Source organism: Cryptotermes secundus, unplaced genomic scaffold, assembly GCF_002891405.2.
Source record: "Cryptotermes secundus unplaced genomic scaffold, Csec_1.0 scaffold696, whole genome shotgun sequence".
NCBI classification, from domain to species: Eukaryota; Metazoa; Arthropoda; class Insecta; order Blattodea; family Kalotermitidae; genus Cryptotermes; species Cryptotermes secundus.
Window position 1 is genome coordinate 1,128,022 of NW_019734322.1, and position 22,521 is coordinate 1,150,542.

A 22,521-nucleotide genomic window follows, 5' to 3' on the forward strand; every position below is an offset into this window, starting at 1 on the left:
GATACACAGCAAATTTCATAGTTGGTAAGCTACACCCGGCAAACCTCATCTTGCTTGCAAAGTACTAGAGAAAACCAACCATAGCACAATAACAAGATTTGTAAATGATTCTCTGTGACTACTATGGCCATCTGAAATTGAGAATAAGTGTTGTAAGGTGCTTGTGTTACTCACAGATGGAGCTTCCTATATGTTGAAAGCAGCAAAGGCCTTACAAGTATTTTATCCAAATCTTATACACATAACCTGTTTAGTGTACGGATTACACTGTATTGCAGAAAAAAATACTTGCACAGTTTCCAGCTGTTAACGATTTAATTGTAAGTGGAAAAAAAGAACTGTTTCTGAAAGCACAAGCTCTTGACCAGTTCTACAAAGATTGCCTACCTCAGGTTCCTCTTCCACCTGAACCTGTCCTAGCTAGGTGGGGGAGATGGTTATCCTCAGTTTCATTTTATCAGGAGAATTTCAATCAAGTAAAAGAAGTGGTTACAAAACTTGAAGATGAGTATGCATGCGTCCATGAAACAAAAGTGGTGTTTGGAAGTGATACTGTTTATCAAGATGTGAATTTTATCCATGCACATTTTCCTGCAATTTCAAAAGCCATTGAGAGCTTAGAATCGTGTGGTGCACTCCTTCACAACTCACTTGAACTTGTTCAGAAAGCAACTTGTTCACTGAATTCCGCTCCAAGCGAAATTGGAGAGAAGATTAAATGCACGTTAGAAAAGGTGTTGAATTCGAACCTAGGACTAAAAAAAAAAGATTCAGTCAATTAGACAGTATTTGAGTGGAATTAGGGTATCTTAGTCAGACGAATGTTCCGAACCTTCGGCACCAGTGTATAAATACTGTCCAATCACGTCAGTTGATGTAGAAAGATGATTCTCAGCCTATAAACTCATTTTGATGGACAACAGACGTAGTTTGTCTCCAGAAAACACCGAAAGACTTCTAGTTGCCTATTGTGATGCTACTTTCTGCAGTGAATGATACATGTAAATAGGTGAGTCTGAATAAAGTGACCTGTTCCTTAAGTGCATATTTTCCCGCTTTTTAGCACATATTTTAAGTGTTTTAATGCATATTTTAAGTTTTTTTAGTGCATAAAGATCCAGGCCCTAGTCATGACCTAGTAAAGAATGCCTCTGTTTTTTCTGTGAGTCCAAGATTCTGAAGTTTCTGGATTTTAGCCATCCTTTCAGTATTTTAATGTATAATGTGGTGCTTGTTATGTTGCAGTGAGTCAGATTGGTGGCGAGTGAGACACCTGCAGACACGAGAAGAGGGGTTGATCCCCTGGAATTTTGTAGCTGAAGAGAAATCTGTAGAGAGTGAGGAGTGAGTATATGCAGCACTCTGTTTGGGGCTTGTATGTATTTGTGCTGTGCATGGGTGGAGGGTTCAGCAGTGTACTTGGATGTGGCTTAGTAAACACTGGTATGCTCAAATTATTTAATGTATAAACACCTTGCTTTATCAGTTCTTCTAAATGAACACATTACAATTTATAGTGGGAATTATGCAGTTAGTAGATGTTATACTGAATATTTGTCGGATCTGGTGTGTTTTCTAGAAAGTTTCTAGTGCTCTGATGTGCCAAGTGAAGGAATGATAGTTTTTCAGTTTTATTTTATTAATTTCTTTTTGCATAGACCCATAGATGATTCAGTTAGGAGGGAAGTATTGTACAATATTCTGATAGAATTTGGGATACCCATGACATTAGTTAGGCTGATTAAAATGTGTTTAAATGGATTGTATAGTGAAGTCCATATAGGTAAACATTTGTCTCATAATTTTCCTATCCAGAATTGTCTAAACCAAGGAGCTGCTTCATCGCCACAGCTTTTCAACTTTGCTCTAGAATATGCTATTAGGAAGGTCAGGAAACCAGGTGGGACTGAAATTAAATGGGTCACATCAGCTGTTGGTCTATCCTGATGATGTGAATCTGCTGGGTGGTAATATAGATACCATAAAAAAAAAAAAAAGCACACAAACTTTAATTGACGCTAATAAGGACGTTGGCCTAGAAGTAAACATAGAGAAAAAGCGGCCTCCATAGTCTAGGGGTAATGTTCCCACCTCATGACTCAAGGTACATGGGTTCAAACCCGTCGGAGGTCGTGGAATTTTTAAGGGTGGAAAAATTCAGGGAACAAGTCCTCCTGGAGGGTCTTTAAGCCGTGGGTCCTGTGTCATAGATTTACGTCATGTAAAAGATCCTCATGTCTCTAGGAGACCTCTGAGCAAAATTAGGCAAAATGTTTCCTGCCAAAGTAGTTTCCAATGCCTCTGGTAGATGGGGAAGTTATCGGGTACCAATGCCAATAGAGGGTTGACCTTGCTGGCAGAAAGGGGAGAATTATCGGGTACCACTGCCAGTAGAGGGCCGACCTCGCTGTCAGAAAGGGAGATAGTGGGCACCAGTATCGGTAGGGTATGGCGACAGTAGAAATTAAAGGGGAATGTACAATAGACTATTAGTCGCGGTGCATGGGGAAACCCACCCCATCTATACTGAATAACTGAATAACTGAAACACAGAGAAAACTTAAGTATATGTTCCTGTCCTGTCTCCAAAATGCAGGGAAAATATCATGACATAAAGATAGGTAACAGATGTTTTGAAAATATGGCACAGTTCAGATATTTGGAAACAACTATAACAAATCAAAACCTGATTTAGGAGGAAATTAAGAGGAGGCTGAACTCAGGTAATGCTTGCCACCATTCAGTCCAGAACCTTTTGTCCTCTCGTCTGTTGTCTAGTAACATAAAAATTAGAGTATACAAAACTATAATTTTGCCTGTGGTTCTGTATGAATGTGAAACTTGGTCTCTGACATTAAGGGAGGAACATAGACTGAGAGTGTTTGAGAACAGGGTGTTGAGGTAAATGATTGGACCAAAGAGAGATGAAGTGACTGGAGGTTGGAGAAAACTGCATAATGAGGAACTTCATAACTTGTACTCTTCTCTAAGTATAATTAGAATGATCAAGTCAAGGAGGATGAGGTGGGCAGGGAATGTAGCACGAATGAGGGCAAATAGGAATGCATATAGCATATTGGTGGGAACGCCAGAAGGAGAGAGACCACTGGGAAGACCAAGACACAGGTGGGTGGGCAGTATTAAAATGGATCTTAGAGAGATAGGATGGGATGGTATGGATTGGATTGATCTGGCTCAGGATAGGGACCAGTGGTGGGCTCTTGTGAACATGGTAATGAACCTTCGGGTTCCATAAAATGCTGAGAAGTTCTTGAGTAGCTGCACAATTGGCGGCTTCTCATGAAGGGCTCAGCTCCATGAGTAAGTTATACCCAGTGATGCTGATCACACTGGCCATGTGGTCTGAGGCATAAACTGTCTTCATCCACTCAAACACTGGGATTGTGTTTCAAATCCCTCTTGAGGCATGGATGTCTGTGTGTGTTTGTCCAGTGTGTAGGTAGCAGCCTTGTGATGGGCTGATCCCCCATCCAATGAGTCCTANAAGAAATTTATTTCCTAAATTGTATCAGTCAGACAGGAAAATGAAAGATGACCTAAAATGCTGTTTCACAAGAAATAATTGTAAATTGTGTGCTAACATCATAAGGAAGCAAAGTTTGACACAAGATACCCAAATTTTTTAACATGCTGACTCAAGAAATGCTGTTTATTTTACACTGTTAGAAATGTGTGCAAACTCTCTCTTTTAAATAAGTGCTGTGTAAGTGCATTTTTATGCCAGTGCATTATGATATTTCTGTGTATATCCACAGCTGGTTCTTCAAGAAAATATCAAGAAAGGAAGCAGAGAAGCTGCTGTTAGCTGAAGAGAATGCACGAGGCACATTTCTTGTGCGATGTAGTGAGCATAACCCACAGGGATACTCTCTGAGTGTTAAAGACTGGGAAGAAACACGTGGTCATCATGTGAAACACTACAAAATCAAACCCTTGGACAATGGGGGCTACTACATTGCTACCAACCAGACATTTTCTACTCTGCAAGCCTTGGTTCTTGCCTACACTAGTGAGTGCTGGAAGCAATTAGTCTTTGTATCTAGTATTCTGTTTAACTCATTATCTAGTAATAATATACATTTTGGGCATCTTAGTGTTGTGTGTATCACATGTTACCTAGAGCATGTAGGTTTCAAACTTTTCCTGTGTCTTGTGTTGCACCTGTCAGGAAGATAAATGCAGCATTATAATCCAACATGAAATGAAGACTTGTATGAGTATTTCGTGTATGTATCTGGGTACAATTACTGCATGTCCTGAAGGTTTAAAGCATTTTTTCTTGTATTTACTAATATTTAAACATTATTTGGTAACATAAATACTTTTCACATTTATAATTTTAATGTGAAGTTAATAATATCATATTGTGATCTGCTATTGCAGAAATGTATTCACAAAACTCCCAAGAAACATAGTTTGAGAATTAGTGTAATACTTGAATTCACTCACACTGTGTGAAAGTCTCACTGCAGCGAGTTTTTGTTATGCTTCTTAAATGCATGCTCTGTGTCACAAGTGATGAAATATTAAAAGAGGTTTATAAAATGAACACAGAAGAAAAAATGGCCAAATTTGTTCTGGTTACACACTGATCTAATCCTAGGCTGAAATATCTGAGAATTTCCTGAGTTCATGTAAGTAACTGAGGATGCCAGGTGGTTTACAAAATTCAACATCAGCAAATGTAGGAAAATATATGTGAAATTTATTTTTCAACAACTAGTTCACTGAGAAGGTAGCGAAAAATATATTTGTCACTTACAAATTTTCATTTTACATTATCATCAAATACCATTAACCTTAGTTGGTAGCATTTTGTTGTATAAGTGACCAAGATTCTGCTAGCAGGCAGCTCCTGCTAATATGTCACAGAGCAAAATCCCTTAAAGCTAAAATCTTAAACTCATTCCATAGTCCAAAATTTCACTCAAGCTAGCTGATTAGCCCCTTCTCTATATGAGAATACATGTCTCCCTAACACAGATATCTGAAACTTCTTCATCTTTAAAGCCTCTTCATCTCAAGCCTGCACCACCGTGGGAGAACATTAATGGTCATATTCATTGTTGCATCCAGTCTGCTTCTTATTTTACCATCATAGTCACTAGAATCCAAACCAGGGTCATGTGTGGTGACATAAAATCTAAATTTTGTTCATGTACTCTCTTTCTGTTCCCAGAAAACTCCCTGGGTTTATGCCATGTGCTAGCCAGACCCTGTCCAAAACCCAGACCTCAGATATGGGACCTGTCCCCTGACCTCAGAGACCAATGGGAAATTGATCGTTCAGAGGTGCAACTTCTCCGTAAGTTGGGCCATGGTAACTTCGGGGAGGTGTGGTATGGTGAGTACCATTAATGCTGACATAACAAAATTTTGGAGGCTTGTCTTTTGAGTCTTTAACTATAAAAGTATAAAGTGGCCCTGTGGCACCACAACCTTTCCTAAACAGGAAATATTGAAATCATAATTGTGAACCAGGAAGTATGGAAAGCTTGTAACAAAATGAATGTGGCACATCTGCAACTGAGTTGTTCTTATTATAGCACCGTGCATTGAAGCCATACTGTCACACTGACATATGTGTCTGTCTGTGTATCTATCTATGGCTCAACAGCCCTTGTGGATCTTGACTGCCTTTTCAGTTTCTTAATCTGTGCACAGTTGATAGGACTCCTTGGATGGGGGATCAGCCCATCACAAGGCCGCTGCCTACGCACAGAACAACACAAACACAGAATTGATGCACAGAGAAATCCATGGCTCAGGTGGGATTTGAACCTATGGTCCCAGTGTTTGAGCAGGTGAAGACAGTTAATGCCATAAACTGCATGGCCACCGTGATCGGTGCCACACTGATGTACAGTCCATTTTACTGAATTACTAAACTTGCAGCACACAGTGCCCCCTCACTGGATTCCCCCATTCTAGCCATGTAAAAAATGTTCCCAATTCCGAACCATTAGCTTCCCATGGCCACCGTGTACTAATGGGTGTCATATTCTGCTTGTGTAGATCTGCTTATAGATGATACTGCTGCAAAAAGTTTAATACATTCTCAGAAGGGACAAGCATGGCTACCTTGTTTCCATCATATGCACATGAAATTGCTGCATTTTTAAAGAGAAAACTTTCTGCAGGCAAAATGAGTGCAAGAAATTTTGTGCTTAGAAACCTAAATGTTTGAAATTATGGTGGGTTTGTTACGACAAGAATGGAAAGATATACTCTAAAGTGGAAGACAACGCGTGTGTGTTGTATGTCTTTCATCGTTTACTAGAGTTGGTGTTCATTTATTGCAGGTAGAGATTTGTTGACAGAGCTAGTCAGAGGTACAGACACTTCATAGAGTAATAAAAAGCTAATCAGTAGTAGTCAAGATTTAAAGATTTTATCCATTATTGAAATTAAATATAGACTATGTTTGAAAATATTTGAAATAACAATTATAAATCTTAGTACATTTTGTATATTGTCATGACATTTAAAAAAATTGGAAAAAGCCACTGTTGACCAAATCTAATAAAACGGTAAATTTCAGTTTTATGAATAAGGATAAGATGGCTTAATATAGGCACCCACACCCCCATACCAAATTTAGTTGAAATCAATAAATTTTAAGATCAAATATTGATGGATAGATGCAAGGATGTGTAGTTACAATCATCCATTGTGTATTCATTTTATGCTTTCTGTGTACTGAAGCATGATAAAAATACTCCTTCACTTTTTTCTTGGTTGGTAAAACATTTCAGAACATTTGAGGGTGTATTCTATGCAGAGTAAATGGGGCCAAATTAGTAAATGGGCTGGGATATCTTAGTAAAGTCTCTTGAGAGGGATATCAGTTTTTCTATTTGCCATCACATCCAGATAAGCTGAAAGGCCAGCCCATTCTTATAGCCAATGATTACTGGGTTATCTTTCTCTTGTAATGCCACCAGAGCCAGTCACTCAACTATAGCTAATGCTAAATTGAAGAAAATGTAAAGTTTGTCAAGAAGCCTTCATAACATAATGCTTAGGTATAAGGGTAATTTCATTTCACCAAATTGAAGTATACTGAAATGTACACATAACTTGTGTAGGAAAGTGGCGAAACAACATTGAGGTTGCTGTGAAAACGCTGAGGCAAGGGACAATGTCAACACAAGCATTCCTGCAGGAAGCTTCAATCATGAAGAAGTTCCGGCATGATCGTCTGGTGGCATTGTTTGCAGTCTGCTCCAAAGAGGAGCCAATCTACATTGTTCAAGAATACATGTGCAATGGGAGCCTGCTCGAGTTCCTCAGAAATGGGGAGGGCAAGAATCTACAGTTTGGGGACCTGGTGTATATAGCAGCTCAGGTATATTAAAGAAGGCATAAAAATTACAGTAATTGGCATATCGAGTGAACAGTTGTAACAGAGTGCTGCTAGATTCTGAATGCCTTTTACCATGACATACTAGCAATCACTGTCTTGGTAACACTAAAACATTTAAATACTGAATTTATATGTCCACTTTATTCCTTTACTAATGTTCTGACTTCTTACTCTGCTGGGAGAAAGACATCAGTGAACTGTATTTCATGAAACTTCCACAGTTTGTGATCAATAGGAGAGTTGTCTGGTATATGTTTGCATTCACTCCATAGTTATCTTGAATAAAGCAGAGTTTTTCTGTTTCTAGTATTATAAAACAGAATTGTTTGATCTTTTCATACACCCGGTGTTGTGGTGGAGTGATTAACACTCTTGCTCAGATTCAGGTATCCAGTATCAGATTTCTGTATAGAGCCTCTCCCTCCCTAGGTTTTTGATGTTTCTTCTCACTACCAGACATAATAGGGATCTGGACCTAAATCTCTATCTGTATGGGGCAGGTGCCTTAGTATAGATGTAGAATACCCCAGTCAGTTATAAAGGGTATTCAAGTACATGACACACATTGTATCACAACAAGAAAAATAACTTACAAGTTCTGTACAATAATTTTGTTCTGCTGTTCTATTTGGGACAATAATGTCTGTAAATATGTGATATTTATTCCAAACTGTTTTAACTATTTTGAAGAAAACTGTGTTTCAGCCTTCAAATAATGATAGTTATATGTAGTTCCTGGAGTGAACAATTTTGCACCTTTATCAGTTGATGTGATGCTAATAGGGAAGTAGACCAAGTTGATCCCCATTCAGGGTTAGTTTTCACAATCTTCTTTTCAAGAGAGGCTGTGAGATAGATGAATGAGACAGTGAAAACTCTCAACCCAAAATGAGAACAAGACTGGTTACAAACCACCATGAAACTTGAAGAGACTGAATAAGTTAGCTCAAGTAATAATGGTTCTGACTTGTATTCCAGAGGTGTCCAGTTTGAATCTTGGCTGGGGTGCTGATTATCCTCACTGAGGTTTTGTGTGGTCTTTCTCAGCTCCTCCAGGCAAATGCCATGATAATACGAGTATCTCAAATGAGGTCATGTCCACTTCCTTCCACATCCTTTCTGATTCATCATTCACTGATCATTGTACCATTCAGCAGTATGATTCTTGAGGTGCTGACATCTTTTTCAGTGAACATAAGTAGATAAATTAAACCTGGAGACTTCAGTATATTTTTATTTTCTAGTTCCATGTCCCTCTCTGTACTTAAAATAACAGTTCNCAGTATATACTTATTTTCTAGTTCCATGTCCCTCTCTGTACTTAAAATAACAGTTCTTCAGATTTTATAGTTTTATTTTCTCTCTCCAAGCAAAAAATGTTTTCTACCATATCCCTCCAAATTCATCATTCATGACTGTCATACAGTATCTCATCATTACATAACCTCAGTAGTAGAGCATTCTGTTGTGTTGGTTGCAGGTTGCTAGTGGAATGGAATACCTGGAAGGCAAACAGCTTATCCATAGAGACCTGGCTGCCAGGAATGTTCTGATTGGTGACAATAATATTGCTAAAATTTGTGACTTTGGATTGGCTCGAGTAATAGAGGATGATGAATACTGCCCTCGGCAAGGTGAGTGCAACTTCAGACAAGGTGGGCTGTTAGTTTAGTGATAATGCTGATACAGTAACAGAATGATAGTCCCAGTTGTATTCCACTGGTCTTGCTTTGCACATTTAAAAAGGTTAAAAGGGTTTACATCGTCACAGTACTGTGTGTAAATATCTTATTTGCCTGCCTGTCCCAGTTACGTTGATGGAATCTAACTCATTGAAACCAAGTTGCTGTCCAATTTCCACTGTTATTAGTGACTTCAGCAAAATGAGTTTCAAAACCAATGAAATCATTTGCACAATATGGTATGATATGTTTCTATACTGCCCTCATGTTGCTTGCCGTTAATTCATGCCATGCTTCGCCTATATTTTCGATAATGTTTCTGATGATGTAGCTCTTCCAAAATTTTGTTACAGTAGTGCTATCCCCACCTCCTCCAGTGATAGGTGTCAGAGCTCACGAATGAACGACCCAAGCATAGGTACATACATATACAATGGGGAACCCCAGAAAAAATTGAAATATGTATCGTTTTGCATCGCATAACTTTAAAACCACATAAAAATAAACCGCACAAAAAGAGACTTGACTGTATAAAGGGAAAAAACCGATCATTTATGTATTAAAATAATTTTGTGTACTAATTTTTTAGAATTTATTTTTATTTTGCTCAATTAAAATTTAGTTTGTTTTGAAATTTTCAAACTGGACTATAGTGAATCCGGACTGATCGAAGCTGGACTATGTGAGGTATTGCTGTACCATTTGTAACTGACTTTTAGTATCCTATTGCTGTTTCCATTGATAAGAGTTACTGCTTTGTAAAACCATGTTTGCAAGCGTGCAACATGCTACCTCATGAGATAAATTGTATAAAATAAATAGGATTAGGAATATGGGCTGAGAAAACAGGCTTTATGAGTTCTACCCAGAGCTCCATGTTTTATATGTTAATTATTTATATAATGTCAGTGGGAAACTTTGAGATTGTGCGTGACAACATTCTTTGATGGTGGAAATTTTGTGTCAACTGTGAGACAGGATTTGATGAAGGAGTTCTGTGTTTCTTTGTAGGGTCACGCTTTCCAGTAAAATGGACGGCTCCTGAGGCAATAGTGTATGGAAGATTCTCCATCAAATCAGATGTATGGTCTTACGGTATATTACTCATGGAATTGTTCACTTATGGACAAGTGCCCTACCCAGGTAAGTCTGTCTTTTAGTGACTTAACCTTTAAATGCCGGACTTTTGAAATGGTGGTAAGCTTGAGCTGGCTGGAGTTTATTTAAATGCCTGCTGCTGGTGTGCGTTTAAATGCCTGTTGCTACTCTGCGTTTAAATGTCCGTTCCTGTTATGGTGCTTAAACAGTTACAAGCATTGTGTTTAAAAATGCTGTATCTAACACAGTTTTTATGATAAATGGATGTAATTAACTTTGTATCAGCAAAGAACATAGTGTCGCATATTATAACGGAAGATTTGAAAATTTTTATACAAAGAGTTATACGGTATTTTCAAATTTTTTCTTTTAATTTTGATGCATACTGCAAAAATGGTTTCCCAGTTCTTCAAAGAGTTGTTCTGCATTATAAATTCATTTCTGTTTGTAACACTTGACAAATTTTAGCAGTCCCTGGTGTTATAAAACAGATGGAAGCAATAAAGTCATTGGGTTCTCTGCTGGAAAACCTTACAACTTTGTTACACCCTTCAGATTTTCGAATCTTTTGACTAAAGGACAGAAGAATGAAAGCATGGCTATTCAAGAGAAAGCTTCAAGGGGTCCCTTCTTCAGTGCTAAGACCTTCTGTTATAGCTCCAAGAGATTATTGTCCTTTCTATGGTCGTGAACAGACAGTTGCATTGTGGCTGAGATACAGAGTGCGATCTGTTTTCTGTGTATTCATAGTAAAATCAAATACTGTAGTTTCATTTCATCCTATATATACATCAAGCAGATAACAACAAAAAAGGTATGCACATCGAATTTTACTATATATTTTTAACACATTAATTTGCAGAATCTGCAATTAAAGAACTGGCTCATGGATAAGTTTGGGCATAACTCGTGCGTATACTCTTTTGCTGTTATTCACTTAGGTATCATTTTAATTCCTCTATTAGGGTTTTACTCAAGCCTGTCTTGTAATTACTACATATAAAAATAAATACTAAGGACTGTGCATGCGCTTCCACTAGCGGAGTTTAAATATCCGACTGGCCAAAATGGGGTACTTTGACCACGATGACCATACTCATTACTGGCCCGATCGGGACACTTTGGACGCTAAAGGTTAAGGAAAGCAGAAGGCAGCTTTGCCTTGTCAGCAGTATAAAGAGGAAGCTTTGTATATATTGCAGCTGTGTAGACTTTTTAGGAGGGAATAAGACTTTCAGTCTATGGTCTTTAAGATCGATGATTGAAAATGTGTGGCAAGCATTAAAATACTTCTTTATGCACATTACAAAATATTTTGTTTTGACTGTGGTAACTGATGAATTGGAAGTTAACCTACGAGGTCAAATCCTCAGGAACTCTTGCTTGCACATCACCAGAAATGAGTAGTGTTAGATTTTGCTATTGTATAAGAGTGCCAGAAATATGCTTTAATGATGTCAATGTTGGCAGGTATGCATGGAAGGGAAGTTATTGACCAGGTTGAGAAGGGATACCGCATGCCTAAACCTGTGTCTCACCATATACCAGATGACATCTATAGGCTGATGCTGCAGTGTTGGGATGCAAACCCAGAGAACAGACCCACATTTGAGTTCCTGAACCACTACTTTGAAGACTTCACCATTACTTCTGAGGTACCCTACCGAGAAGTAATGGATTAGTGTCATATTGCATTGTTGCATAGTATATTCATGAACCAGAGACAGTGAAACAATATTGCCAGAACTTTCTGCAGCATTTCAGAACTTGAATGAGTTTGTGGAGGATTTTTGGCAGACATGGTTGTACTTTGTCAATTTAAGTAGAGGTGATATGTCTGAACAAGTTGTTTGGTGGGGCATGAAGCTTGATCTTCCAAGTTTTCATTATCTTGGAGGAGAAAGTGAGGGGCAGAGGTATTTTACTTCCCATTGCAAATATTCCAATTTGGCATAAATCCTCAGTCAGGACTCCTGTCTGGTCTCTGTTTGTCCCATTCTCACACTCATTGTATCTCATCAATTGACTTATGCACGGGAGGCATGGTGTGATAGAAACCAGTTCACCAGGTCAAGGGTAACAAAGCTAGATGCCACCATTATGAACCACAGTCAAAGAAATTCAGCAAGTGGTGGTGACGTCTAGAGCCCCCCATGAAAAAAAAAATTGTTGATGTAACAGTTTACTGTCTTCATTCGCCAGGAGGCCATACTTGTGTGATTTTCATATTTTTGGCCTTTGATTAAGTCAGTTATAGAATACTGACTTGAATGAGACTATGAACTGCAGCAGATTATGTGTGGTTGACAGGACCAGCCATCCATGGAATTCTACAGTAGAGAATCCATTGCAGGAGATCCTGCTGGATGCAAGTCTTGATGCATAGAGTGAGTTTGTAATTGGACAAAATAGATCTTCAGTAATTACTTTATGTGGGTTTTTGTTGAAACTCCCTTATATATGTATCTCAGATTTAAGTGTGCCATAGTGGAATTTTATTCAAATATGCTCTAGGCATGAGATAACTACTCTCCAGTCCTTTTCCCCATACAATTAGAAGGTTACATTAGGGGTTCAAGGCTTGATTTCAAGCAGTGTATTTTGCATCATGGTTGCTGAATCAGCACATGGAATTCTCTTGTTATAGGTGCTTCTGAGAGTAAAATTGATAAATTCATTGTTGATATCAGCACATTCATTACTAAACACAGTGGAAAATGTCAGCTGCAGTGTTATCCATGTATGGTAGTCATCTTGATAATCAGAAGCAAGGTGCAAATTCTAGTCTTGTAGTTTGAATGGTATATTTGTTTTCAGATGAGCATGTTACTTAAATTCTTTTAATGAAGTATGATTCTATTACTTAATTATTTTACTGATCACTCTGTTGGCTAATAAGTTAATTGTAAGTGGTTAATTTATTAAAGATATTGGCTGAAAGCCCTACTTAAAGAGTGCAGTGAAATCCCAATTTATCATTCTCACATTCAGTGAAATCCCGATTTATTGTTTCCACTTTTAATGATGTCCTTCAGTTAACATTTTTTCTCACCCCCAGCTGCAGACCACTTTAAACAGTGTATTTTTTTTTTCAGATGTAATGAATTTCAAATTAATACATAACCCACATTTAGTGTAAGATACTTTTGACCTCCCAGAACTTGTACTACAATTTAGTACAGTTCTGGTCAAAACAAGTCACTATTCATGTCTTCTCTCTGCCAGAAATTGTTACCGCATGATTGACATCACATACTGAACATGCACCAAAGTCATGCTGCTTGTGGAATCATAGTTTCTTTGATACTCAACTAAGGTTCTTTCAGTGTTCATTTCATATGTCGTTAATTATTTTAGAAACTAATTTTATAGTATTGATTATATAACTGTGTGTATGTGTAGAAAGAGTACTCTTAGTATGTGGAAAGAGTGCTCTTAACCATTTATGCAAAGAAATTATTTTGTCATATTATATACAGTATAACTCATAAGAAGAGGAGGGTTTCTTGATGTAATTTTACATAACCTCTCTATAGAGTATGAAAATTCATTCCCCAGGGATTCATTAAATAGGAATTTCACTGTAACATCATATTTACAGTCACATGCATCTTTCCATAAGAAACCTCTTCATGTAGCAAACAAATTTTGTATGGTAATCCAAAAATGTTCATGTCCTGAGTATCATTGTAGGTATATTTGTGACAGATAAAGGTACTGTCAGTTACAGTATTTATTCATTAATTTAGTATTGGAACACTGTGATGCAAAGTTAACTAATGCTTTAAGGATCTCTATAGTTTATGTGTATGGGTTAATTGATTCTTGGGTTTTTAATTATGTTCTCAACTGTATAAGTTATTTAGCGTCAAATGGTAGAATGTACAATGAACTCCCCATTATCCAGTATGTGTGGGGATTGAGGTTTGCTGATTACACAAATCTGCCAGTTGCATGAGAAAAATTCTTATAGAAAATGAATGCAGAGTCAAAACGAGATGTTTTTGCTGTACTCCTTGTGTGGGAATCTTCCTGTGTGATGTAGGGGATTGATAGATGAAAGAATTGTATGCATTCATTGTAATGAAATGATAAATTCAAGTAGCCTCTAGTGTGCTGGTGCCTGCCTGAGGATGATAGGTAGCATTGCTGGTGGTGGCTGGAAGAAATGTTATGTGGTAGGTGAATGTATGCAGATTGCAAGTTTATTTTTGTATAACTTTATAAAAGTGGTAAATTCTGTTTGAAAATTTTGCCAATTAGATGAGAATTCTAGATACTTGGATGCTGGATGACTGGGAGTTTATTGTGTATGAATGATGAGTTGAAAGGCTGTGGCCTAATTTATCTTTTTGCCCTTCCTGATGTAGGAGAATGCATTAAAATTGAAGTGTCATACCCCTTCCAATTTAATAGAACAGGAAAATATGACTTGAAATTGAAGAACCTTGAAAAAAATAACTTGGCTGATAGAATGAAGCACTTGCATATGAAATAAGATGGGCAAATGTGTAATATAGTAGACTGGCATTTATCTAGAGAGACTAAGGAATATCACAGAAAACCTCAGTAAGTCTTTAGATTGAGTTCAAACCCAGAACCTCTCAATTGTGAAACCAGAGTGAAATCCACTTGACCTTGGCAGATGAGTGGGTTGTTTAACAATGCTTTTCCAGCTGAATGGGTTACATAACACTGAATGATAGGATGATTGTGAATNTCGTGTAGAGTGCAACAGGATGCTTAAGTATAATAATGATGAAAGAATTAAAAATGATATGGAAGGAAATAGTTGTGACATATNTGATGAAAGATAAATGATACAAACTCCGTCCCAAGTGCAAACAATATATATTTATATGTCTTTGATCTTGTTCTTTCTACACTACATGTTTCGGCCTCTATCGGCCATCATCAGGTGTATACTCTTAACGTTGCTGCTACACTGAACCCAGTCTAAAATTTAACATTTAAAAACACATTGTTATTTTCTTCGTATTATCAACATCTACCTCGTTGATATGTGTCTGGTATGTAGATTATATTGCACACGTCAAATTTGATTTTCCTGTAGTAGCACTATAAAATCTTTAGTTATGATTTTAAAATCCTTTAAAATTTCTCTAAATTTTAAATATAAAATTCAAAATTGTTAGGGTTACTCGCCCTATGTCTAAAGTGCTGGAGCGGCTAGTTCTTGTTTCCACACTGTACAGGTGTTATTCAGTGTAGTCTTCCTGTGTGCGTGCCGCTGCTTGTCTTTACNCAAATTTGACGTGTGCAATATAATCTACATACCAGACACATATCAACGAGGTAGATGTTGATAATACGAAGAAAATAACAATGTGTTTTTAAATGTTAAATTTTAGACTGGGTTCAGTGTAGCAGCAACGTTAAGAGTATACACCTGATGATGGCCGATAGAGGCCGAAACATGTAGTGTGGAAGAGAACAAGACCAAAGACATATAATATATATTGTTTGCACTTGGGACGGAGTTTGTATCATTAATCGTGTAGAGTGCAACAGGATGCTTAAGTATAATAATGATGAAAGAATTAAAAATGATATGGAAGGAAATAGTTGTGACATATTTTAAGGTACTCTGTCAGCATTTCTCTAGAAGGTGTAAGGAAAACTGTGCAAAGCTTCAATGAGTCCTTGGGCTGGGATTTGAATCCAGGGTCTTCTATTTGGGAAGCAGGAGTGCTAACTATTCTACCATACCACATATTTCAGTAACTAACTAGTTCCAGGGAGCAGGATGCTACTGTAGAAGCTAACTGTTGCTAGTTAATGGAGACATTTCCAGCATTTTAGGAACTCTAAGATTCATTATCATGTTCAAAAGAGCTCATCACTGGTCCCTCTCCTGCCTGAGCAACACATATCCAGTCAACACTTCTCATTCTGTTTCTTTAAGATCCATTTTTAACTTTATAAGTAGGTTTATGAGATCACCTTGCTGCCTGTATTGTCTATTTGTCTCCCTCTAACAACTTTTGAATGGCTGCTTGAGATAAGCTGCCCTAAGGAGAGAGTGGATGGAGAACAGTGGCATGAGACATCCCATGAGGAATGGAGGCTGGAAGAAGCATTGAGACCAGTATGACATTGCAGTGTCATTCATGATGGCAATCATAGATGTCGCAGGCAAGCCCCATCACAGGGTAAATGGTGGTACGCCTGTAGGCGACTTGGAATGAGCGGCCTTAAGAAGGGAGAAATGTGACATGCCTGGAAACTGGAATAGTGGAGTCAGAAGAGATGGCTGTTGCTAGGCAGTGGCTCAGTAAACATGTTCCCTTGGACGAATACACACAACAGTAGAACTGTTGGTGTGGCGTTTTCTGTGTAGTCTGTGTCATATAAAATAAAAAGAAAATGGACGATTAGTTCTTCCCAGAACTACTTGTAATAATATGCTCCCATCTCCGCATAGCTCTCTGAAGAGTTCTCTTTTCTTCCCTCCTGCCAAATCTTAGTATGCATTTCTCTTCTGTATGTCCTACATGTCCCATCCATTTCATTAATTTGATTGTTCTAATGACATTTGATAAAGAATGTAAATTATGAAGGTCCTAATTATGCAATTTTCTCCATCCTCCTGTTACTTCACCCTCATGTGCAAATGTCCTTATTGATACTGTGTTCTCAAATACCTTTAATCACTGTTCTTACCCTAATATGAAGTCCAAGTTTCACACCTATACAGATCTATATGAAAATGTATCCTTTTTGTATTTTAATCTTTATGTTTATAGATAGGGGGTGAGAAGACAAGATTTTAAACTGAATGGTAGTAAGCATTCCCTGAACTTCATTTGATCTTAATTTCTTCTTAAATGCACTTTTGATTTGTTGGTGTCTTATTGAATGTTGTCGTGTTTTCAAAGGATATATTAGCTGTCTTCATGTTATGAGTTTGTCCTGCAGTTTGACAATGAAACATCAATTTTAGTATCCATGTTAAGGGTAAAGTTACCTCTGGGGCAGGGGCAGGGAGTGAACAGCTTTACACTCCAGTCACTTTGGCCCCAAACAAGGGCACACTGGTAACCACTGGATGGGGCTGGGTAGGCCCTACAGTTGGTCTAGACATATGACGAAGAGAAAAAATATCTACTGCCAGGGAATGAGTATTGGCTATACAGCCCAGTCACTTCATTGACTGATTTGCCTGGACTCATACTAGTTATCTGTAGTAACAAAAGCTAAAGGAAAGGATTAATTTTATAATATGAATTTATGACATCTTGGGCATTTTCTACAAAAAAAAGAGAGAGAGAGAGAAAGCCCCTTTATAACACAACTATGATTCTGAAAGCACAGTTCCACCATTTTCTTTTATGAAGGGATTGTTACATAGCGTCATGCTGAGATGAAATTATTCTACATGTCTGAATAGGATCATGTGTCATTACCATAAGGAAAACTTTTCCATTTACAAAATTTTTGAAGCTCATTATTTATTTATACAAACAGTGAAATACAATGCCTAAGTTTGTTCAAGAATGGTCAAGCCAGTTGTTCAGGTTTCTCGCCTGTCCCTTCCCACATCTTAGTGTTTTCCTCAGCAAATTGTAAGTAGTATGGTACTTTAATATGAACCACAATTGTTCCTTCCACCATCTTGATTTATCTTTCACAGTCATTCTGTTATGTGGTGCAGTATAACCTATGCTGCTTATGAAGTGACTAAATAAAAACACATACCTTCACTACTTATTTCAACATGAACAGCTTAATGTAAACAAGTGTGGTATGTAATATATGACTTGCTGTTTCAGATTGTTTGATTAGAAAATCTGAAAGATTATTATGGGATATCATTTGGAAGGAAAGCAATTCCTTGCCATAATCCTGTGCTTAATTTTCTCATTGTTTTATGCTAAAGGGGTAATTGGCATGAAGAAAACAGTTCAGCAGTGCCATGGAGAGCATTAACTAAGAAGTGTAGCAAACCCACAAAAAAAAAACACTGAAAAGTCTCAGATCATCATCACATAGAAGGATCATATGAGTTACTTTCATAAGTTTCACTTTTCATTAAATTGTGTTGATTTGTATATTTTTTTAGAGAGCACTTAGTGCAGCCACTAACTGTATTAATGAAGAACACGAAACATCAGAATAAGCGTTATCAAGTTTTATTCTGATTTTCAGATTTCTGTTTCTTGCATACCTTGAATAAATTTGATGTGTAAATGTTTCCACACAGTCAGTTATAGAGGCTGTCTTCATATTTTGAATCATCCACATCAGAAAATTCATGACTGTAGCAGTGGGGAATTTTTGCACGAAAAGTGCTGAAATAAGCAACCAGTTCATGGACTTAAGAGCTAGTTTCTTTGATACTGACTTTATACAAATATTTGTGATGTATAGCCTATTTGTTTCATTTCACATTATAAAGTTTATTTATAATTATGCTTTGCCAAAGCTTTTTAATACTTTTATATATATATATATAAATCAGTATGAGAATTAATTTTATTTGCTAAAAGAGTGTAAGATGTGTAAGCAAAAGTGATTTGTTTAATCATGATCATTTCTTCTTCCTCGTAATTTCTCAGCATTTCAAAGACAATAAACAATTTTGCATCATGAGCAAGTTCCCATCATCACAATGTTTTGAGATGTTGGAGAGTATCTGTGACACTCCTCACATTGGAATTAATGTAACGTCTTTACATTCTCACACTACAAACTTAAAATGACTTTTGTGCCTTCCTGTCTGTTAATTGAAACAAAACCTAGAATGCATCTTATGGAAGAACCGGTGTTGTGGAACCAATATACAGATTGTGATTGTTGACAAATAATGTACTGTAGACTGTGGTCTTCTGTCTTTTGAGCTCTCAAATATTCTAAAAGAAATTCATCTTTGTATACGAATTCATACATTTTGTCATACTTTATCTTGTGTCCAGAAATGCTGAGATATTTTGTCAGTGTCCTAGATATATGTACAAAATGCTTGTGAGAATAGGTGGACCAATTTATATGTGGGCTTCGCAGTCCTCATATCTGCATGTCTGGGTACCATCATATACAGTTGATACCAAGTACAAAATAATTCGACAAAGTGAATGAAAAATGTCAGTAATTGCACTCTGTCCCAGCATGGCAGAGGTTTCAGTGCATGTCACATTGATGAATGAAATCCATTGTGAATTTTGAAAAGTATTGTTCTCACTCTGCTTTGTATTCAGGAGATTTTAGCCTAGAATCTCATGTCTGCTAATGAAGATTTCCCTCTAAAGTTGTGTGGGACAATGTTCATCTCATGAAAGATTTTTTATCTCTCTTGTAGTAGTCTGCCATCAGAGTTGGTGACTGCAAAGGGAGATTTATTTCACAAACTTTTGAATCTGGCTACCATAAATTTGGTGCCTGTGTAGAGTTGCTTTAATGGAGATGAGCCTTTCTTGAAAAGCCGCCAGTTGCACAGCTAGATAAGAATTTCCCAGCATTTTATGAAACCCAAAGGTTCATTACTGTATTCACAAGAACCCTCCATTGGTCCCTATTCTGATCCAGATCAATCCAGTCCATACCCCCCCATCCTATCTCCCTAAGATCCATTTTAATATTATCCTCCCGCCTATGTCTCATTCTTCCTAATGGTCTCTTTCCTTTTGGCTTTCCCACCAAATTCCTATATGCATTTATTTTCTTCCCCATATGTGCTACATCCCCTGTCCATCTCATCCTCCTTGATATGATCATTCTAATTATGTATGGGGAAGAGCACAGGTTATCTTCATTATGCACTTTTCTCCAGCCTCCTATTATTTTATTTTCTTTCAGTCCAAATATGTTCCCCAGCATCCTGTTCTCAAACATCATCAGTCTATGTTCCTCCCTTAATGTCAGAGGCCACATTTCATACTCGTGCAAAAACATGAGCAAACCTATGGTTTTGTATACTCTTCATTGACACACTGTGCTTCTGTCCACAATGCATCTAGTTTATTATCTCTGTCCTCACTACATGTTTTGACTGTATAAGACCATCACATGTCTCTATTTGCCAAAACTTTCACTGTATAGTGTATGCACCTTCACCTATCACACGTGAATGTGATATCTCAAACTTAAAATAAATATACTCCATTAAAATTTCAATTTTTTGCTTGGGGGCTGTCATTCTTTTGTCAAATTATCACAGTGGTTGGATTCATTTTGCAGCAGTATGGGTGGTGTATAAGCAGTTCCCAGTTGTGTTTGCACGATTATCATGTATGCCCCTTTGACTGTGTTCTTTGCCCTACCTGTTGTAGCATTGTTTTGCTCTGTGTATACAGACCTAGAATATTGTTAACTGCAATGCAGGCTCAGGTCCCAACTGGTGACCTTTGTTGGTCACTACTTTTTCAGCCTGGAACACTGCCACATGGTGAGGTGAAATGAGGCATGTCTAGCATTGCTGGAACTTGCCAAATAGGAAAGTATTCTAATTGAATTTGTTCATTTGCTTTCGCCATTTCCATTTCAGAGAATGGAGCTCACTTGTTCAAGTCAGGACATTGTATATTTTTGTCACATCATAACATCCAGGCATTTTAATCACAAACTGTACAGATGTGCAAGTCTACATTTACGTAGCAACATTTTAATATTAATTTCTCCCATCTGGGATTTGACACCATGTGGGGTAGTAAATCATTGCCGTCACTTCAGAGGATCCTACCGCCTCCATCTTCAGGTGGTAATCTGATATGATCTCTTGTTGATCAAATGTTTGAAAGGTATATGCCTTTTTATAAAGAATGCTACACATTATAAATTGTGGAATCATTTTATTGCAAAACTTCACATTCTTTTCCCATCCTTTATGCGTAGAACAAGAAATATAAATTTCATGTGGCCTGTAAATTATTACATTTATCTTACATAACTGTAAAGTAACTGTGACATTTTAACATACTACCCCTGCATGCTAATGGATGGACTGGGGAACCACCCGAATACAAAGCATATGTGCATGTTTAGCATTCATCATTTGGCAGAAAGCTCATTTTGAATGTCACTGTCCTGCATTCTCTTTCAACAATTTGAACATACCCTTCATACCAACAATATTTGTCACAACAGCAACAGGAACATCAATAGCAAATGTTAGATGCTGTGCTGTGCCACTACATATGGCCATCTTTGTATCTGTGAACAAGTGACTGCTTAAGCTTCCATAATAATATGCTCATCAAACAAAGTGACAGTTTTCTTCTTACTGATACGTACCCATAGCTGGATAAAATATTTGTCTTTGTGTGTAATTTTGTATTATACCATAACCTCTAATGACAGAAAGGAAGCCCTGAAGAGTGTATTCTGTAGTGTGAAATTCTTCTTGTCTTGTGTTGCTAGTAAGTATACTACTTGTATTTATTTAAACTATTGATTTGCATTACATTAAAACAAACATTTGTGAACAGTGTGGATTTGTGTCTACGTCTGCTTATTTATGCCTTTTTTATATTGCTTTAAATTAGCATATACTAGAGATGTAATGCCTGTCTTCAACATAGTTCATTTTCAAAACTCAGTATTCCAATATATTTTGATTAAATTTGGTATGTGGAAGTTTATGTATTAAGTTCCTTAAGATCTACATCCATCCATGTTCTCCTACTTATATCATTCACTCATGGAGCTGAGCCCTTCTTGAGAAGCTGCCAATTATGCAGCTACTAAAGAACTTCCCAGCGATTTATGGAACCTGAAGGGTCATTACCGTGTTCACAAGAGCCCTCCACTGGTCCCTATCAATCCAATCTATACCATCCCATCCTATCTCTTTAAGATCCATTTTAATATTGTCCACTCACCTATGTCTTGGTCCTTCTAGTGGTCTCTCTACTTCTGATTTCACACCATAACCTATATGCATGCCTCTTCTCCCCAATTTGTGATATATATCCTGCCCATCTGATCCTACTTGATTTGATCATCATAACTGTACTTGTCATGAAGCTCATTATGTAGTTTTCTCCAGCCTCCCGTCACTTCATCGCTCTTTGGTCCAAATATTCTCCTCAGCACCCTGTCCTCAAACACCCTCAGTCTATGTTCCTCCCTTATTACCAGAGACCAAGTTTCACATCCATACAGACCACAGGCAAAATTATAGTTTTGTATATTCTAATTTTATGTTTCTAGACAGCAGATGACAAGATAAAAGGTTCTGCACTGAATGGTGGCAAGCATTACCCACATTCAGTCTCCTCTTAATTTCCTCCTGAAATCAGGTTTTCATTTGTAATGGTCATTCCCAAATATCTTAACTGTGCTACATTTTCAAAACATCTGTTACCTATCTTTATGTCATGATTTTATCCTGCATTT

The 22,521-nt window shown here is 37.3% G+C and overlaps 1 protein-coding gene across 3 annotated transcripts in view; it reads left to right on the forward strand.

Annotated features, from left to right (window-relative positions):
- LOC111868627 (tyrosine-protein kinase Src64B) overlaps positions 1-14,509 on the forward strand; it is a 73,473-nt gene extending 58,964 nt beyond the window's left edge. For all 3 annotated transcript variants that reach the window (XM_023859451.2, XM_023859453.2, XM_023859452.2), the window contains exons 5-11: positions 1,246-1,344; positions 3,777-4,030; positions 5,201-5,365; positions 7,110-7,369; positions 8,868-9,021; positions 10,081-10,212; positions 11,638-14,509. In XM_023859451.2, coding sequence (XP_023715219.1) covers positions 1,246-1,344; positions 3,777-4,030; positions 5,201-5,365; positions 7,110-7,369; positions 8,868-9,021; positions 10,081-10,212; positions 11,638-11,849 — 1,276 coding nt within the window. In that variant the 3' untranslated portion in view covers positions 11,850-14,509. The remainder of the gene's footprint in view (positions 1-1,245; positions 1,345-3,776; positions 4,031-5,200; positions 5,366-7,109; positions 7,370-8,867; positions 9,022-10,080; positions 10,213-11,637) is intronic.
- Positions 14,510-22,521: the final 8,012 nt, after the last annotated feature.